General features: G+C 38.8%; 8 protein-coding genes across 8 annotated transcripts; all 8 read left to right on the top strand.

Annotated features, from left to right (window-relative positions):
- Positions 1-414: 414 nt before the first annotated feature.
- Positions 415-3,462, top strand: LSM04_003416 (Ubiquitin conjugation factor E4; the record flags this gene model as incomplete). Its single annotated transcript, XM_067329703.1, has 1 exon — positions 415-3,462. One exon carries the CDS (start codon positions 415-417, stop codon positions 3,460-3,462), a length of 3,048 nt encoding a protein of 1,015 aa, XP_067187308.1.
- An 852-nt stretch (positions 3,463-4,314) lies between these two features.
- Positions 4,315-5,994, top strand: LSM04_002234 (uncharacterized protein; the record flags this gene model as incomplete). Its single annotated transcript, XM_067329702.1, has 1 exon — positions 4,315-5,994. One exon carries the CDS (start codon positions 4,315-4,317, stop codon positions 5,992-5,994), a length of 1,680 nt encoding a protein of 559 aa, XP_067187258.1.
- Positions 5,995-6,479: 485 nt separating this feature from the next.
- LSM04_004010 (DnaJ domain) lies at positions 6,480-7,562 on the top strand (the record flags this gene model as incomplete). The annotated part of the gene is made up of 1 exon (XM_067329701.1): positions 6,480-7,562. One exon carries the CDS (start codon positions 6,480-6,482, stop codon positions 7,560-7,562), a length of 1,083 nt encoding a protein of 360 aa, XP_067187336.1.
- Positions 7,563-7,977: 415 nt separating this feature from the next.
- On the top strand, positions 7,978-8,697 carry LSM04_001401 (uncharacterized protein; the record flags this gene model as incomplete). The annotated part of the gene is made up of 1 exon (XM_067329700.1): positions 7,978-8,697. The coding sequence occupies one exon, from the start codon at positions 7,978-7,980 to the stop codon at positions 8,695-8,697; it is 720 nt and encodes a 239-aa protein (XP_067187216.1).
- Positions 8,698-9,800: 1,103 nt separating this feature from the next.
- Positions 9,801-10,619, top strand: LSM04_008815 (Peptide chain release factor class I/class II; the record flags this gene model as incomplete). Its single annotated transcript, XM_067329699.1, has 1 exon — positions 9,801-10,619. The coding sequence occupies one exon, from the start codon at positions 9,801-9,803 to the stop codon at positions 10,617-10,619; it is 819 nt and encodes a 272-aa protein (XP_067187562.1).
- A 236-nt stretch (positions 10,620-10,855) lies between these two features.
- LSM04_003724 (Flavinator of succinate dehydrogenase) lies at positions 10,856-11,299 on the top strand (the record flags this gene model as incomplete). The annotated part of the gene is made up of 1 exon (XM_067329698.1): positions 10,856-11,299. One exon carries the CDS (start codon positions 10,856-10,858, stop codon positions 11,297-11,299), a length of 444 nt encoding a protein of 147 aa, XP_067187326.1.
- Positions 11,300-12,177: 878 nt separating this feature from the next.
- Positions 12,178-16,953, top strand: LSM04_008345 (IQ motif; the record flags this gene model as incomplete). Its single annotated transcript, XM_067329697.1, has 1 exon — positions 12,178-16,953. The coding sequence occupies one exon, from the start codon at positions 12,178-12,180 to the stop codon at positions 16,951-16,953; it is 4,776 nt and encodes a 1,591-aa protein (XP_067187544.1).
- Positions 16,954-17,620: 667 nt separating this feature from the next.
- Positions 17,621-20,350, top strand: LSM04_005437 (uncharacterized protein; the record flags this gene model as incomplete). Its single annotated transcript, XM_067329694.1, has 1 exon — positions 17,621-20,350. One exon carries the CDS (start codon positions 17,621-17,623, stop codon positions 20,348-20,350), a length of 2,730 nt encoding a protein of 909 aa, XP_067187414.1.
- Between the last annotated feature and the right edge of the window lie 280 nt (positions 20,351-20,630).

Here is a 20,630-nt window from a genome sequence, read left to right as displayed (position 1 = left end):
CCTTTCTGGTTTAGCGAGAAGTAAACGACGCAAGGAAACAAAGGAAAAAGCAAAACGGAAGGAAAGAAGAAAATACAAGAAGAACGAAAGTAGAAAGAAAATCAAAGACGTGAGTATAAATAAAAAATAAGGAAATAAATAAAGAAAGGAGGTTAACACAAAGAAATAGTTAACAAAGAGAAGTGACGGTGGGCACGAGACACGAAAAGGAACGCAAGAAAAAGAAAGAAAAAAGAAAACCAGTGGAAAAAATAGTTTTTTTTTTCATTAAAACCTCATAGATATCTCTCTCTGATACTCTAAAGAGGAAAGTGAACCATTTGCTGGGCCTGGTATTCTGGGGAAACAAGCTTGCAAATCGAAAAGCAACAACAACAAGAAGAACATCAGTATCAAACTATCAACATTACAATAATGCTGGAAATAAACGGTTTGGAACATTTGCTTTCCCTCACAAGAGAACATAGAGTTCTTGTTGTGGCCTTCTACGCAGATTGGTGTGGTCCATGCCAGCAGGTAAAACCCCACTATGAAGCGTTAAGCCGACAGTACAATAACGTGGTATTCTGCAGATGTAATATTGATCGAAATAGGGAGACTGCTAATCGATTCGGTATAAGAGGTGTTCCTGCTTTTATTCTCTGGGCTGCAGGAGAGATTAAAACTACAATAACTGGAGGTCAGATGGGAGCCCTTCAATCAGCTATTGATCAAGTACTCCGAACACTACCAGCCAATACAACTACCACAGCCTCAAATAACCACCATACAATTGGTGCTATACATAACAAATTAGCACAACAAATGGAAACATTGGCACAAACTCTTGCTTCTAGAGGGAATGAAAAATCAGAAGAAAGAGCAGAATCTGAAGTATGTGAAGCTATTTGTAATACACTTGAACAAGATTCTGAAAGAAGACCATTTGGTATTGCACTACTTCCATATTTCGCTTCTAATGCATTTGATGCGGCTGCAGTTAATGCTTTATTTGATTATATTGCTAAAAGGCCACAACCACGCTGCAGTGATGGAGAATATATAGTGAACGTAATATTAAGCCATCTTATTGAATTTTTTCTTGCATGCACTATAAATAGTACAAAAGAGTTGGAAATGCTGCGTCAAGTATTATATTCTCTTATATCTTGCAGTTCTATTTTACCAATACTCATACAATCGCATCTTTTTTACAATAATATGTTGTCAACTGGTTTAGAATTGGAGTGTAGTACTATTTTAGGTGCCATGTTGGGTGTCGGTATATACACTCGAGGTAATCGTTTATCCCCATTACATTTACGTTCTATGGAATGGGAAAAAGTAACATCAATGTTTCCTAAAGATACAGATCACTCTCAGAAAGTATCAGAATTGCAAATTTATATGGAATCCGCTTGTGCTGCCAATAAACGTATAGTTCTTGCACTTTTACAATCAAAAATATCTCGAGAACCTACTTTTCGATTTTTTGGTGCTGCATTAAGACTTAATTCCGGTTATAGTAAAACTATGCACCATAATCTTCCTCTCTCTTCTCGATTGTTTATGGCCCAAATGAATGATGTACTTTTGGAAGCTGCATTACCTTTATTTGAAAGAGGGTATGATCCTCATATTATTCCTGCAAGTTACGTTCTTGAAGATACTGGGGATAATTTAATGGTGGATTTTGGAGATGATGTAGAACGTATTACACACTATGATGAAAATCGTCCTCTTCCTGTTTTTCCATCATTAAAAGAACCATTTAAACCTTCTGTACATTTATTTTTTTTGGCTGCTCGATCTATTATGCTGAGTACGACCGTATTGATTGAAACGCATGAGAGAGATGAACGGGATGCGACTCATCCACAGGTGCCTCCGGAACAGCGGGCGGCGTATTTGGCAGAAAGTTCTCTTATTGAAGGACTAATTGGATCAAAAAGTCTTGGTCGAAAACGAGTTCGAGTACTTAATGGAATCGCTGCATGGCTTGTTTGTGTTATGAATGTTTCTCCTGATGGGGTACTTTTAAAAGAACCCCCAGAGGAATGGCAATATTTACCTCAACAACTTGTGGATGTGGTTATTCGTGGTGTACAATTAGCCCCAATAGATTGTTTTGATGTTGAAAATGTTATTTCACTTATGTTGGTATTAATGGGAAATACTACGTATTTCCCTAAACCACACACACACGCACTCTTTCCCTCATTCCTCAGTCGTCTATTACATGATGAAGAAGCAAAACGAGCCTTAACAACCCATCGATGGTTTACACAGCATATTGTACTTGCTTGTGTTTTGTGTTATATTGCAGTAGAAAAATCTACATATGAAAAGGTTGTGGTACGTTATACACTTTCCTATTGTACAAAATCTTTTCTCGTACATGAATCCTTATGTCAACCTGTTCGTAAAGAATTTGAAGTTGATGGTACAATTTTGGAACGTTTTTCTCACATGGTAACTGCAGATGTCAATGAGGCGGTTGATCAACTTATTGAAACATTAACAAAAATGAATCAACTTGTAAGGGAGGGTGCTGATCTGAGTGAAGGGGCCCGTCCTCCACACAGTGAGAGAACTGGAGGAGCTGGAAATACCGGTAATAACATCAGAACGGGTAGAAGTAACAATAATAATAATAATAATAACAATAATAACAGGAGGATCAATAATATCAGCAATGAAGTAGCTGATGAAAGTTCTGATGATGAGAACGATAATGGTGATTCACCAATGACTTATCATCAATTGGGTCAGGGATTACGACAACATATTCTTCTTTTTGAATCAAGTATGGATTTATTTATTCAACTTTCCATAAGCTTTTCAAAGGGAGTAGCACAAAATATGGTGGCACAGCAAATTGGTCAAATGTTGGCTCGAAGTTTCGTTAGTTTTGCAGGTGCTGACAGTAAAAATTTAAAAATTAAGTTTCCTGAACGTTACAATTTTCGACCAAAAGAAATTTTAGGTCGTTTGGTAGAATGTCTTGCACAATTTCGTCGTTTTCATAACTTTCTACGTTGTTTGTGTAACTGTGGTGTACCATTGAAAGATATTTTACAAGCTATGCACACTGTTGCCGATCGCCATCTCGTGGAGGAACACCTTGTGTGGAAACTAAGAGAAATTGCCACAACCCTTGAAACTATTTCAGAGAAGATAAGTAAAGATGAGGCGTTATGGGATGATGCCCCGGAGTATGCATTAGATGCATTACTCTCCACTCCGCTTTTAGACCCTGTGGCCCTTCCAGCTGAAGTGAAAGATTTAGAGGATTTGGTCTATGTTAACAGGGATACCATTCATCATGTGCTTCTCTCGGAGAATAAACATCCTTTTACGAAGGAATATTTGGATGAGAATATGGTAAATGAATTTAATGCACGGAAAGATGTTAAGGAGGCTCGAGAGAAGCTTCAGAGCCGCATTACCGCTTGGCTAGAAGAGGCGAAGAAGAACCACTAGTAAAAAAGGGAAGGAAGAAAAAAAATCGTTCTATTTATTTATTAGTGTTTAATCCCTTTAGTTAGTTCGAGTGTGACTGGAAGTATGGGGATATGGAGATTTGAAAAAAGGTACTGTAATAAGAGCGAGAAAAAAAAAAGTGGTGGGGAAGGAGAAGGGGAAGAAAGTAAAAAAAAAAAAAGATAATATTATATATTTATAAATGAACAGAGAAAAAAAAAATAAGATTCTTCTTGTCTCTCTATTTTCCCTTTCTCTCTTTTTTTGCTTGTTTTTTTTTTTTTTTTGGAGGGGTTTGGAGGAGTTAAAATACAGTATCTACGTCACTGTTTCTTTCCACTTATAAGAGGAAGAGGGGATCTTCCAAAGACACATACTTTTGAATTATGATTCTAGTGGTGATAACGTCAATACTGAAGTAAAGAAGAAGTAAGAAAGGGGGGAAATTTCACGATTTTTTCTTAAATTCTCTTTCCTTTTTTTATTTATTTACTTATTTATTAGTTCTCCGAAAATTACAGTTATTTGCATTGTCGTTTCTCTTCAGAGTGAACCCGGGTGCAACAGTGTGGCTATGATTCTGACGTTTTCACTATATGATATTCTTTTTTTCCCTCTTTAATATATATTTCTCTATTTCCATGTATATACATTCAATATATATATATATATATATATATATATCCGATTCTGACTTTTCTCTCTCTCTCTCTCTATGACGTCTAGCCTGGGAGCTTTACGCGGCTTGGGGTTCATAGTTGTGTAAAGCGGAGCAGGTATATATTATTATTATTATTATTATTATTATTATTATTATTATTATTATTATTATTATTATTTAGAATTAAATAAATGCTGCGGCTCAATTCGTGTTGTTTTGGACGTTGGGGTCCCCGTGATTTTCTGCGGGGACGAACAAAACGCGGAGGCGCTATTCACATTCGCCACACCCACGGCTGTAAAGGACGCTACAAACGTCTTTCCACTATATTTGGATTACGCGATGGCCGTCGACATGCGGGGAATCACTTAACGGGTGGACTTGGCATTAAACTCGGCGGTGGACTCTTCGGTCTGCGTATTCCCCGCCAACACAATCTCTCTAAGATGTCGGCAGAGGAGTTTGATATCGCCCTGCATGGACATCCAAATATTACGAATCCCTATCGAGAGCATTTGGAGGAACACCCAGATCTGAAGAGTGTGATGCGGAATGCATGGTTAAATGTGCATCTCATTGTACTCATGCCTCGAATTGCGCGTATAGTGGCAGATAATAATAATAATAATAATAATAATATTCCACAGGCATGGAAGGAACTCTTACAAGAGTTACATGCGGCATTTCAGGAAGAAGGAAATAATAATAATAATAATAATAATAGAAAAGAAGAAAAAGAAGATGATCATAACGCCGTATTGAAGAAAGGAGATGGATGTAGTATGAAAGTGCATTGGGCCACCTTGTCAGCTTCTGTTACTTGTCATGATATGGGAAAAGAGGCACTTGCTAGCTCTGCAGCATCTCTCTTTAAAGATCATTTAAGAGGTGAAAAGATTCGACCCACATCTCTTGTTTCATCCCATAGATTACATGAAAAGAAACGTATTCCACTTTTAGGTGCCAGCATGTTAACAACTGTAGTTCCCCAAAAGACGAGAGATGCAACAAATTTATTAATGCACTCCAAAAATTCACTGATGAATATGAAAGAAGGAAAATCAAGTGGTTCTTTACATCATTATACAGAAAAAAAACTCCTAAACAATAATATCACATGTTCCACTGTAGGAACTATAAGTAATAATAACAATAATAATAATAATAATAATAATAATAATAATAATAATAATAATAATAATAATAATAATAATAATAATAATAATAGTAATAATATTGTGAACCAGAGAGGGGTACAACAACTGCTACAAGAGTTGCGAGAGTCACATCCTGATGCCTTGAAACTGTGTCTTCGACTAGAAGAGACGATGACGTGCAGTGAAACGGGAAAAGAAAAACATAATGATGATAATAATGAACAAATACAAACAACACCTGTGCGAAAATTACTGCGAGAAGATTTAGACCCAGATGAAGTTGGGGTATGGAAACAACCAGCGGCAACTGTTGATGCCCTTATGCGATGGCACTACTTCAATTGGGATCCTCGTGCACATAACGCCGATGTCTTGCCGCATCATAGACGAAAGCAAAATGTTCACATCTTTATTGATGCCTCACGGGTTCGAGGAGAGAGTGCTTCTTCGGCAAAAGAAGCAAACAAAAACCGATGTTCTTCATTACCAAGGTCATTGATCTCTCCACGTTTTTCAGAAAAACTACAGGAGATGAATTTTAAACGAGTACATGATAAAAGTCTTGTTGATGTCTTGAAGGCTTTGAGAGGATGGACTGTGGATTCCCAATGGCATGCACTCGAAGTTCGACAAGGGGGTGGTTTCTCTAAAGAGAAAAAACAAAACTGTTGCCTCAACACAGAGTGTGAAAAAAGTATTCATGATGAGGGATAGGTTTTGTTTTTTTTTATGTCCCAACACTTGAGTGAAGGGACGAGGATCTTTATACACACACACAAACATTATTGTAATACCATTTGTTTGAACTCACAACGCTGTCTATTAATTTTTTTAATCCTTATCCCTGTGTCTGTGTCTCTGTGTAAAGTCCACTGGTAAAGGTTAATCATAGCCTCCTTTTCAACCCAAGGAAAAAAAAATAGGAAGCAGTACAATAGATAAATTTGCATGCATGTCACCTTTTTGAATATCCTCTTATCTATATTTATTTATTATTTTCGCTGTTTCTTTATTTATTTATTTCTTTGTTTTTTCCTTACCTGTATTTTTATGTAAAGGCTGCGGGTACATTGGAAGGAGTTTGGTTTGTTCAACTCTTGAGAACAATACCTTTCTCTCACCTTTTTTTTTGGTAGGAGTGACCGCAACGCAGACATATATACATATAAATTGCTTATAATCCTAAATTCTCACTTCACATGCATCGTTTCGTTTTCACCGATGCCTATCGTGGTATCACCGCATGCACGCGACTCTCAATCCCACCATGGCGGGTCCTCCAAACAAGTGTACGTTTCACCAGCAGCACCCATACAAATACTAATAAACATATAAATACACCAATAGTGAATCACTATAAACGTCTCGGTGTGGACACAACCGCCACGGTGGAGGATATTAAGTCGGCTTACCGATGCCGCGCCCTGCAGTGCCACCCGGATGTGGTGGAGGACACCCGCAAGGCGCAGGCGGAGGTGGAGTTTCGGGCCGTCTCAGAGGCGTACGATGTCTTGATGGATCCACAGAGACGCACAGAACACGATAAGGCACTGGGCGTACAGCACACAGCTGCGCAGAAGACATCTGAGAAGAAGACAACAAGAACATCTTCTTATTCAACATCTTCTCCTTCCTCATCATCATCAACAAGAACTACGACAACGAATAAAACGACTAAACCACGTGGACGAAGGACATTTGTACGCGGTGACGCTGATCGAAAGTTTCGTGAAGCTTTTCATGGTATGTCGCTTGATCAGGTGATCTTTCAAGAGCGTCTACGGCAGCGGCAGAAGCGGCAGGAAGAAAAAAGTAATAAAACATCAATAAACGCATCCACATCATCACCGTCTGGGCGTGAAGAGGCACTGCAGCGGGTGATGGCAGATGCGGCGGCCCGCTTTGCATCAAAGGTGGAACGGCAGTATGGGCCGAGTATGCTGCGCCACGTGAAGGTAAACACTATACCATCGTTTTCAAATCAAACGCCATTGTCGGATTACATGCCATTTCGACCGTTTCACGGCTTCTCAGCACCTGAAGGTGTTCGTACACCACCGGAGCCGAAACTTGGCCCCACTTCAGATGTAAAGGGGGAATCATATGTGGAATTCACAGAGCCCACAACGCGAGTACTACGCGAACTGCCCAAGGCAATTCCTGTTGTACGTAGGCCTGATGGTAGTGTGATTGGACGTAGTGAGGCGGAACGGTATCTGGATAAGGAACGGAACTCACCGTGTAATATGGGTCAAATGTACTCATACCATAGGCCGTATTGAGAGAGAGAGAGTGTGTGTGTTTCTGTGTTGGTGGAGTGCTGGGTGCAAATGGGCCTAGATGCTCTGTTGCTATTACTATATATATGTGTGATGTGAGGAGTGTGTAAAGGGGTTTTTTCTGCTGTAGATGGATGAATAAAATGTTATAACTAACCTAAATATATATATATATATATATATATATATATATATATATATATTTTCTTCTTTTTTCTTTGCTTTTTGGTAAACCTCTGTGTGACAATATAATTTAAAATAACACACACACACACATACATGTATGTCTATACAGAATAGAGAGTGAGGGAAAGCGAAGAAAAAGAAATTACCAAAGCAAATAAGTGCAAAAAAAAAGGAAAGGAAGTAAAGTGGAGTGAATAAGAAAAAAGGAAATACAAATACTTCGTACTCAAGGATGCGCCGACATGTTTTGAGGAACATTGCTCTTGCTACTTCTGCTGCATCAGCCATTACTGCCTCTTCTCGTGGAATCTACACCATATGGGGATCTATCCCACTTGAGAAATGGGCATCAAAGGAGTCGTGGCTTAATCGTCTTACGAATCAGTCGCAGTATCGTAGCTTTGAGTTCTGGCATGTTCCGGAGGTTGAAACACCTGAAGGTGTTGAACTTTCTCGAGTGGAAAAGTACTTGTTAAGTTGTATAGAGGATGACACCAACCGTCTCCTGAATGTGAGTTGGACATATGATTTTGACCCATTCTGGAGGGACCGTGTTAATTCTCACAGGATTCTCTTTAGTATATTGTACCGAAGACAATACCCTGTGTATAAGTTTTTCTTTGGTGATTACTCAAGTAATGAGGAAGGAATGAAGTATATTGAGAAAAAACTTAACTATCTCTTATCTGTACTTCATTGGGCGACGAGGACAGAGAGACGCTACACAGCCATTGCCAAAGCAAGATACACTGTACAACGTGATGTTTGGAATGCACTGGAGCGTGAACGTTACTTGGAAGGTTGTGTGGAGGTTGTGGAGTCCTTCAAGAGAAAGGTACCAGCGGAATTCGCCAATAAAGCTATTGGAGAACTTCAGAACGATCTCACTAACATGCGACACTGGATTTGGGATTGTCCTAACTCGAAGAGGACATTTCCACAGTTGGCGTAAGATTGAGGGAATCAATGTTAAGTGTTCATAGTTCTATTTAACATGGGGGATTCTCTGGGATATTTTGTTTTATTCAACACTTTGCTGAAGAGAAATAATGAAAAAAAAAGAAAAAACAAAAAAGGTGAACGAAAATGGAGGACCCTGCATCATGGCGTAGGGGTATGGGAGTGGGACATGCATGCAGTTTAGAAGAGTATCAAAGCAGAGTAGGAACGTAGTAGGGTTTTAAGTCTAAAACCCTGTAATGGGTCAAATGAGATTTTGAAGGAGGGTGTTTCGTACATATTTCAGGTACATCCATATTTACATATTTATGTTTGTATATATATATTTAAGAGGAAACTGTACGAAATACTTTCCTTTCCCCTTTTGTTTCTCTTTTCGCATCTCCTTCATGGTAATTGTCTCTGTGTGAGAGAGAGTGTGTAAATATGACGTATAGGAAACCTCAAAGGAGGATGGAGAAGGGGGAGCAAAAAAAACAAAAAAACAAAAAACAAAAAACAAAGAGAAGCAAAAAAGAAGAAACATGAGTATTGTGGAAGTTAGATCGTTAGGATTGAGGAAGAAAGGCAAGTTGTGTGTGGATGGAGCGCAAAGACTAGCCGCTAATAAGGGGCAACAGGAATGCAAAGAAAAAAGAACAAGAAGAATGCAGAATACGAACAAATGAAAGAAAGTAAGAATATAAAGAAGAAAAGAACTCATATGAGATTGCTGTGATATGAGGTCTTCTCTTCTTGTGACGTTGTTTCTCTAAGTGGTAATCTATTTTTTTTTTTTAGCTCTTTCTCCACATCTGGTCTCTTTTTTTTTCTTATTCTTTTCGTTTTGGTATCCTTATAGGGTACTGAGTGGAAGTAATTGCAGAAGAAGAGGGATGGGTACAAAGATAACCTTTTTTTATATTTCTCCCTTTTTAACCATATTTTTGTTTCTAAAGTTATTAACATTGCCATCAGTTTCTTTCTTGTTATCATTATTATTATTATTATTATTATTATTTTCTGCTCTATTCTTCATCTAGGCGTATACAAGTGATTACAAACGAAAGAAAAAGAACGGATTAAATAGAGAGAGTTGAAAACGTAAATCAACAAATGAGGGTATCTGGGAGGGAGAAGAGACTCTCCTGTATTTTGACTAATCGTATGAGAGATGAATATTACAAATCCCTCTACTCACACCGTTGCAGCCATTCACCATCTATGAATATTTCACTCTTACCAACACTCCGTGATCATGCCAACACAAATAACATTAACAGTAGAAACAAGAGTATTATGCTGCATTACACGATAAACCCTTCACATACATGTGTTAGGGCATCTGACTCAAGTGCAATACGGTGGTGTTTTAGTAGACCTTCTCTTAATGGGGCAATACCACTACTAAGTGTATGGACCCCTAACGTATCTGTTGCACTTTCAACACAATGTGCACGTTCTCAAATAAGTTCCTTTAAAGTGAAAGGATATTACCGTCTTGCACAATTAAAGGATATTCACATAGATGACGATTGTTATAGTGTTCAAACTATGCGTGGAAGTGGACCAGGTGGTCAAGGGACTAATAGTAGTAGCAGCAAGGTGGAGTTGCGTGCTAGTATCCCAGCACTTAATGAACGCTTTGATGAAGATTTAATGCATAAACTAAAGGAAAATGAACGTGGAAAGAGTCTTACTTCAGATGAGTCATTGTTAATAGTTTCAAGTCATGAGCATCGAAGTGTTCATCAAAATAAAGAAGCTTGTTTACGTCGTTTAAGAGAAATAATTCAAAAAGCATCGTGGGTACCGCCAGTGGAGGCTGATCCTATTAAGCGATCTACGTCTATCGTCACAGCAAGAAAAGTAGAACGACGAAAGAAGGGATCTATGCAAAAGATGCAGAGGGCAGCCCGAAAAGGTTTGTGGTAAATTGGAAAGAAAATATTCTTCTTCTTTCTTTCTTAGTTTCTCTCTCTGTGTATTGTTTTTTTTTTCCTTCTTAATCTTCTTCCTTCACTAAAGAAGACGAGCTCCATCCATCCGTGGGATATTCCCCCCTATCCCTATCCCTATTCCTCATTCTCCCTCCTATTACACTTTATCTTAATATCTCTCCATTTCTCTCTCTCTCTCTATTTATTTCTCTCTTCTTTCTTCTTAGTGAGATGCTCCGGCGAGTTGTGCGACGACTGGCGCCATCGCAGCGCCAACAGCAGCACGAGGCGTTAGTGAAGATGTGGCGCGAACGTCCCCCGCCGCCCGCACCCGCTGCGGCCGCCAGTCATCAACAATTCCGCGATGTGCGGCCGCCGCCGCCGGACGAGTCGACCGATGCGAAGCGCCGCCGGCTGTTGTATCAGTCCGACTACCGCGGCATGACGGAGATGGACATCGTCCTCGGCCTCTTTGCAAAGCACCACGTGCCGAATATGCCGCGCGAGCAGCTGGAGGAGTACGATAGACTCCTGCGGCACTTTGATAATGATATGTTTAAGTGGCTGGTGATGGGCGAGGCACCACCGGCAGCAGTGGCGGAGATGAAAACTTTTAAAATGCTGCAGGAGTTTGTGAAGAAGGAGCAACAGCAATTGCTGGGACACATTGTGTAAACGGGGGACTGAGACGTCCAGTAGTGTGAGGTGTAGAAAGGTATGCAAACGAAAGAGAGAAAAAGATATATGTATGTATGTACAGAAAACATAGCAAAAGAACAACAACAACAACAAAAAAGTCGTATGAACGAACGCTGGGAGAAATAAGAGAGGAATGAGCAACAAAAAGAGTAAGACATACACACACACACACACCAAAAAATAACGTAAGATATGAAGCATGACTTCTTATCTTGATTTTTGTTTTTCTTTAATTACTCGTTGCCTTGAATTTTTATTTATTTATTAGTATTACTATTATTATTATTATTATTATTATTATTATTATTATTATTATTTTGTGACTGGGTGCACCTGCTTAGAAAGTAAAGAACTTTTTGTTGCAAGCGATTCTGTTTTTTTTTTTGTATTCATTCTCCCTTTTTGATAGTATTGTGTTCTATATATGCATTAATATATTACCTGCTTCTGAATTTCTGTTTTTCAGTATGTGTCCTTCCTCCCTCATTACCGCGTTCTCGTTTCTTTTTTATTTTTATTTTTTTGTAACGCGATGAAGTTTCTTGAAGAAAGGAACGTATCATAGATAAGGAAGAGCCTTTTCACAGAGACGAAAAAAAGAAGAAAAGAACAATACTATCAGTATTATTGTCTCTGTTGTTCTTGCTTTTTTTCTTTATTCTTTCCTCCCTTTTCACTCGTCGGTGGCTGGGTGTTTCCTCCTCCCTTTTTTTTCCACCTCGAAGGCTGGTGGTGTCCTACAGGTTGAAAAAAAAGTTCTTCGTACAGTTAAGTTTAGAATACAATAATTGACGCTTCTAGTTCTTCGGAAATACACTGTGTGGATATCGTTTTTTTTTTTTAGCCTTTTACTCATGCTGAGTATTGACTTAACGGACATAATACCACGTACTTCTCAAGGAATTCCCGTTATGCTGGAAAGAAGAGAACTAGGTACTGAATGTAATGGTAAGAATGGCAAGACCAAATCTACCGGTTCCAAATTGCGACAAAGGTTATTAGCCTCCGGGTTGGAAACAAATGGGATAGTGAGGGAAGGTCGAAACCATTATATTAGTAAATTGAATGAAAAAAATAAATTTTCATCTTCTTATACTTCACCTTCTTCAAAATCAGCATCTACGACATCTCTTCTTCGATTGGTACTTCATATCCTGGGACGGGTTTCTGAGAATCCGTCTGATAATATAACGGCACCACGACCCCCACAGGGACCACCCAGAAATAACGGACGACATCGACAAGTTCATTCTAACATTCTATCTGGAGGAACCAAAGCCCAAATACTATCTAAGGATGAAAAATATAATGGAAGAAGTAATACCATACAAACTCGAAGAGGTTTATCCACTGCTGATTTAGTACGTAGTGCAGCAAATGAGGTACATCCATACTATTTTATTTCATCTAGTGAAAATGTGGAAAAAACATTTTCTCCCTTGAATCATGTTTCTGTAGTACCTTATATAGGATTGAATGATTCTTTAGGAGAAAAAGTTTTCCATTCACGAGTTCCATCAGATAGTTCATCATTATTTCGTAGTGCACCAGCTGCAGCAGCAGTAGCAGCGGCATCAGATCTCAAGGTACCAAAAGAGGTATTAAGGGAAAGTCTTTCTCAGGGTATTTGTGAGGAATCTTTAGTGGGATTATTACTTGATGCATGTACCGATGAAGATGGAAATGTTGCTCTTGGAGATGTGTTACCCTTTCTTGCAAGTAATGAAGATAACAGAGGAGATAGTGTTCCTCTTAACAATAAACTCTCCATGACAAATTCAGAAGCAACATTGAAGGCATATTTTAGAGTTTTTATTCTTATTGGGGCTCGACAATACCCTGTTGATGACAAGCTGCGTACTACTACCATACCTCAAACAATATTAAAAAGAACAACATCAACAACAAGAACAAGAAAAAGAACACCTATGGGCGAGAGAACAAGAGAAAAAGAAGAAAACACCAGTGTTAAGGCAGATTCTCCCTGGTTACTCTTGGCTGAACAGTTATTTCAACACCTTTCCCGTTTTCCACGGCAATTACTCTACACGACTGGTCCTCTTGGTGAGGAGCGAACTCCACCGGTGGAATGGGCGGATCGATGGGACTCGTGGTCTACCTCACCATCTGCACTGCGAGAACTGCCTATTCTACAGATATGGCCTTTAATTATGTTTCCACGCTTTGTGGTGTTAATGACTCGCTGGGGACAACGGCCGATAGATGTACTGCGAGAACTGCAAATAACATGTGCGTCCTCGCAGAATGGTTCTATTCTCTCATTAGGTACCACCACTACAACCACTACCATTGGTGGTAGTCTTCTCACAGATGGATCACATGGATATTCTGTTTCTAGTCAACACCCATATTATGAGGAGGACGGGAATATATTGGTAAAGCAAACAGGTAATGGTAATACTAGTAGTGATATTAGTAATGACAGCAATAATGAAAGAAACGATTTAGTCAATTCAGATACAACTCGAGTTCGGGTAAGGGTTAAGACACGAGATAGTGTGCAGCGCATTAACTGTCTTTTGAATACATGGGAGAATGAATCTCTAAATGATGCGGTAAAATCACACTATCAACCATCACACCACTCATCAAAGAAATCCTCACTACCAAGTCAACGGCAAAATAATACACCCATGACGAAAAATATGCGATTTAATGGTAAAACAACGTTCGTACAACCACCAAATAAAAAAATATCACGATATTATGATGATGGAAAAACAGACAAACCACGTACGATTGCTCGTGCTTGGGATGAGGAATTCGGTCCCTACGCCGGATCTACGTTTCGTGCAAGTGCTTATCCTTTCAATTTGGCAGACGAAACCGCAACTACAGTAGAGAAGCGGGAAGAGCGTCGGAGTAGATCCAATGGAAAGGTAAAAAATCAATCTTATCATAAGAAAGAAAAAAGTTGTTTTTTTGCAGCAAGACTACACTCTGCTGTGAAATCTGGACATCAAATAAGCAACAATTCAGTAGAAAACTTGCCTCTAAACAAGGAGGAGAGTGAACCCTTGAGGGTTGTTAGTTCCCATGTAAGACCAGATTCTCGTTTATCGTTTTTCTCATCTTTTCAAGTATTTCCCTCAACAACAGAACTTTCTGATTTGGCCTGTGATGTTTTGAAACGAGCACATGGAGAGCGTCAGCTGACTGAGGTGAGAACGTTAGAGAATGGCCATCAACAAGAGAAAGAACAACAACAAGAAGAACAGGGAGAACAACAAGAACAAGAACAAGAACAAGAACAAGAACATGAACAGCAGATGATGAAACACAAAAGAGAAAGAAAGGAAAAACAGCATTATAACCATAATCAACAAAGAAGTTCAGGAATTGAAGTGTTCTCACCTCCATCTTCATTGCCAATAAATAATGGTGTTTTTGTAAACCGTCATGATTCTGAGGGATCAACAGCTGTAAAACAAGTTATTGAGATACCGTCGGCAAATACAGTTGTAGGGTTACCGAAAGGAATGATGTACGAAGCTATCCAACAGCCTCTTCTAGAGTCAGAGGACAAATATTGTACATCGAACTCTGCAAATTCCATGATAGCGTTCAAAAAGAAACAGGAAGATAATATACCTTGTACTTTAACGACAGAAACAATAAGGAGTCCCTGCAACGTTGATATAGCAATTTCTTTACAAGAGAGTAATAATAGAGTACCAGGTGAAACACCATTGGGTGTGATTTCATCAGCGTTGCATCCACCCATATCGGTGGAAAGTGCAGTACGAAATAATGATATAGGAGATCAAGAATGTAAGTTAAGTGCACCTGCTTTACCTATCAACTGTAATAATACTCTCTTACCAATGGAAGTAGATAAAAGTGCTTCTGCAGATGAAGTTCTGGTAAGTATGAGACGTGCAGCTGCAGAAGTAATTTATTCTCGATGGATGGGATATAAAGCTCGTCGTAGTTTAAGTAGTCAAAGAAATTTGCAAAGATGTAGCTTTTTACATTGTTCGACTGCTTTTGAGCCCCCACCACTTCCACACTATAGTGGAGAATATGGGAATTGTTGTACTCCTGTAAACTCTACAAATAGTGAGACGGCGACGTTTAGAGAATTAACAGTTTCTCTCTTGGGACAAGTGAGTAGTCGAAATACAAGTGCTAGTGTAAAGCAAAGGGAAAGAGTAAGATTCCTTAACATTGTTTTACTACTACAAAGAGTAGGACATGGATATTTATCACGAAAGTGCTTCAAGGTTAATCTCATAAAAGATGCAATGAAACCACCTGCAATATCAGATAATTCGTTTTTATCTGATCAGTTGAAAGAAACCCCACCTTTATTAAATACGAATACTTGCTTAAATGGTGTTTCTAATGCTTTTCCAACTAAGACGACTCCAATGGATACTTCTACTGCTACTCCGAGTAATAATAATGTTTCTGTTTCTCTTTCCACCTTAACAACTACTAATAGTACTACGACGCCGAATGTAAACCCCACATCCCGACAACGTTTATCTGGGGTGACATTTGTGACATATGGTGAAGATGTGCACCGTGAAGCGAAAAGTGAATGGCGGGAGGTTTCTTCAGAAAGTTCTGTTAGGTATCGAAGTACACCTCCTGACTTTTGGCATGGACGCATCACAAGGCAAGTGGATTGGCAAAAACAACGGCAATCACAACAACAACAACAACAACAAGATCAACAAGAAAAAAAAAAAGAAGAGGTAAAAGAATGTAGTTCTAAACCTACAGAACATCTTATTAGAAAACGTATAAAAACACCAATAGGTTCTCCCATGAATAATGAAAGTGGTTTCGATACGTTGGAATCAGAATTACCGATACAACAAGAAAAGGTAATGACTCCACAAACAAGTTTTCTATTAGCTATGAGTACCGAAGAGTCTAGAGAAGCACATTTTTCCGATTCAGTAACTCCCTCAGAGATGTTGTTAACAAATACAGAAATGGATGGTAGTAACTTTACTAATAGCCCTTCAGGTACTCAGAACTCAAATTATCTTTTTTCTGCGGTACCATCTTGCTGTTTCTCAAATTGTTCTACATTTTCGGTTCATAGTACGAGTTCTTGTACACAAGATTTTAAAGAACTAGACGATCCTTTCCCATTTGAAAAGGATGAAGAAGAAGATGATGATGATATGAAGAATTTCAGTGATTCTCTTTCTCTTAGTAGTGAGGAATTTCAAAATGATAAAGGTGTAAGTGCCACAATGGATTATATAGTGCCCACAGGACTCACTGATCAACCAGCCATGGGTGAGAGTGAGGCATTGTTACTTATACAACGTGTTGGTAGGGGATTTGCAGATAGAAGGCAAATTCATTTTTCATTATTAGTAAATGTGTCAACGTTTGAGATTTGTGTAATACGGCGAACAGCTGCTGGATATTACGATCGCAAACAACTGGGATATCGTTATCATGCCGTACTAGAGGCAGAGAGGGAACTGCAGTGGTTTCACCGCCGCAATCGATCTGCAATGCAGATACAAAGAATGATTCGTGGATTTCTCGCGAGGCAACGGACAAAGAAAATACAACGTAAACTGTGGGTGCGTATTGAATTGCATATTGCTCGAGAACAGCATGAAATATACGAAGAGTTCTAACGGGCCCTTTCTTTTTCTCTTTTTCCTTCGTTCGTTTGGTTTCTTTCCTACACAGTCCATTGGTAATGGAAGAAGGAAAAGAAAACAAGGTGCAATAATAAAAAAAAGAGGGAATATTTTAGAGAGCAAGGTTTATTGACTAAGTGATGGCAAAAAAGAAAAACTAGTCTTTTATTTTATTTTATTTTTTCCTTGTCTTTTGTTTTGTGAGTATGTTTTTCTTATATATATATATATATATATATATATATATATATTTCCTTTCTTATTTGATGTTTCGCAAAGTCTTCTATTGTCATTAAAAAAAATCAGTGATGTTATGATTCACGCATATTTGCTTTGGAGAATTAAAACAAACAAACAAAAAGACTTATCGTTTCGGCGTGTGCAGGCTAGTGCTATTAATATTTCTTACATTCCTATTAATTTTTTTTAATTCTTTGACTTGATTATTTCTTTATTGATATATGGACTCTTTGTAACTTGGTTCTTTTCTTCTCTTTTTTCTTCTCTTTTCACAATGATTAGTGCGCAGAAGAAGGTAAGTGTGATAGTAAAACCGACGGAGCACTACTTGATTGATTGAAAGTGGATAAAAAGAGGGAGATACGAAGCGAAAAAAGAAGAATAATAAAGAAAAAGAATAACTTCTATTAACAGCATAAAAATGTTGGTAGACGGTGTTTTGGCTTCTCCGCCGTACCACCGCTGGTGTGTTAATGTGGCTTTATTGTCTTTTCGCGGTGAGTCGTGGGCATTAACGTGTGGAAACGGAGACCCAAGCGAAGTCTCTGCAGAGAGTGGGGATGGAAAGGAAAGTGTAGGGGGAGTGAAGAGTGGGAAAGGAGAGAATAATGGGTTTGGATTACATGTCTGCCATGAGGGTTTTAAAAGTCAGGCGAATAATATTGAAAAAACGGCGTCTTTTTCAGCTTTTCTTGATGTTGTACAGAAATGTAATGATAATACGAGACTGATAAAAAATATTAAAAACGTCGAATTTGTCTTGGAATCACCTACATCCTCTACTAGCAATAGTGAAACAGGAGGTAATGATTCCTCTGTGGATAATAAAACGCCTATGCGATATCAACTAGAAAGCCCATTGGAACCATTAATGAAAGACATCTTAACCCCAGCTGTTTCCGTTGTGGTGGAGGAATGCCTTAATGCGATGGTGTTAGTGTATGGCGCCACACAAGAAATGAAACAGTTCGGTGTTGTTGGAACCCCAGAGGAGTGTGGATTACTGCCGTATGGTATTTGTATGGTGATGAACCGCTGTGCTGAGAGGCGGGAGCGCAGTCACAGCAGTACGTCCTGGTCTCTCGCCCCACCAGCCGCACCGGAGATTTCAATGGGATCAACAACAACGACAACAACAACAAAAAGTGGGAATCATCGCTTTGTGCGAGCAGAGGCAACCTTTATTGCCTTTGATGCTATTCACATCGTTGATCTTATCGATTTAAATAACCACAGTGTGGAGTTGGCATTACATTCCGCCAATGGTGAGGGTGATTCAGTGTTTACGGCTCCATATGTCGTAGGGTGTGAAGAGCCGCAACAGAATATAAAGCGAGCAGCTGTAACAGATGCGTATGTTTGTCATGCAAGTGCATTACCAGCAGAAAATGCAAGTCATGCTTTAGAGGCACTTGACATTGGATTAGATAATTTCACTCGTGCGGCAGAGATTGGTTTATTACAATCGCAGGCGGGAACCTCTTTACTGTATTCCCTCACGCTCTTTACAGATGATCGTCACTCCGCCACATTTCATTTCTTGTGTTTTGCAGAGGATGCTGTTTTGCAGAATTGGATTGTTTCCTCCGCCCTGACATTTAGTCAATCTATACCAAATATGGATGAAGTTAACCCCATCACTATGCAAAATTTATCGTTGCCTTATCCTCAACCATTACATCATAGTGCCTCTGCGGCATTAGTTCCAATTCTTTCTTGTGGTAATATATTCGCTTCTGTACTTATATGTGCATATAACTCTGTGGCTGCCATACAACGACTAACGCGAGATTTACGATTTGCTTTGGCGGGATGTCGTATGATAACCGCACCGGATATAACTTGTATTGTATCACGGTGTTGTAAGCAACCACTACCAGAGGGATGGGAAGAGGGTTTCACATACGACGGGAGAAGATATTATATTGAAACATTATCTGAACATGTCACCTGGGATGACCCACGTATTAATAAGAAAGAGGAACTTGTAAATGGAACAAAAAATAAGAATGAAAAGAATGTCAATCAGCGAAGAGGTTCAACAAGTTCAGTTCGAGAGCAGGAACCAACGCGTGTGCTTATGAATAGTGAAGATCAACTTTACCTTGAAGAAGGATTACGAAGTGCATGCAAAGGTGTTTCAAGAACTGGGGAAATTAGTTCTATTGATCCTCCGTACACTATTGTGGTGGTTGATGTACATGAAGAGAAACACGTTTTACTCGGTTCTACGTCAACGAAAAAACCTGCAGAGACGACTGTTTCATTAAATACGACTTCATCAAAGGTCTTACTTCCCCATCCTACGCCTCTACCTGTCCCAGTTGTTTCAGCGGAAAAGAAAGTAGGAAGACCGTTTCGAAGTGGTAGTCCCATTTGCCCAGATGATGATGATGATGATGATGATGATGATTATGATAAGGACTTGGAGAAGGAAGGTGATGGATTAAGAAATAATAATAATAATAATAATAATAATAATAATAATAATAATAATAATAATAATAATAATAATAATAATAATAATAATAATAATAATAATAATAATAATACTAATAATAATAATAGTAATAATATGGATGAAGTGGATTTTTTCTCAACCCATCCTGCAGTCTATGATGTAGCGGACCTCACTGAATTCATTGAACGTGACCAGGATGTGGACGGTGATGATGATGATGGTCACCTCGAATTAGAAAAGGGAGAAACTGCTCCATACACAGCAGAGAGTAACACAGCAGAGACTGTTCGTTTCTATGCAAATGTCATGCGTGGCGAACCCAAAATGGGTCGTAGTACACATGGCGGGTGTGATAGCTGTAATGCCAGTACAAATAGCAGCAGCAGTAGTAGTGCTACGAGTAGTAATAGCGGTAGTGATCATCGTAATCAAACTAACAGTACAAACTCAGCTACTGCGATTCCATCGACATCCAATACTACTACTACTGTTGGAACGCCTGGAGTACTTGTTTCACCGGAACTGCAGGAGTTGGAGTCTCTCGCGGATGAGTTTACACGATTTTACCGCGACTCCTGCGAGACAAAACGGCGATTGCAGCAAGTGGAATTGGAACTGGAGCGAGAAAAAGAGGAAAATGCCAAACTACGGGAACAACTCGCCGCTTTAAGGGCCACTGTACAGGAATAGGGATAGCGTGGAAAAGAGAGAGAAAGAGAAAGAGAAATAATAATAATAATAATAATAATAATAATAATAATAATAATAATAATAATAATAATAATAATAACGATAATGGTGGTGATCTTGTTTTTGCCTTTTTATGAAATGATGGGAGAGGCAATGGGTCCAAATGGAGAGGGACGATTAAATTAATAAGGATAAAAAGAATGAACGAAAAGAGGAGCAATGAAAACGAGAATTTTGTGGATAAAGTTGAATGTTTCTTTTTTCTTTGTTACATTGTTTC

This window comes from Trypanosoma melophagium (genome assembly GCF_022059095.1).
Source record: "Trypanosoma melophagium isolate St. Kilda chromosome Unknown ctg5segment0, whole genome shotgun sequence".
Taxonomy (NCBI): domain Eukaryota; phylum Euglenozoa; class Kinetoplastea; order Trypanosomatida; family Trypanosomatidae; genus Trypanosoma; species Trypanosoma melophagium.
Note: the sequence above shows the minus strand (reverse complement) of the source record. Positions and strands in the feature narration are given on the sequence as shown.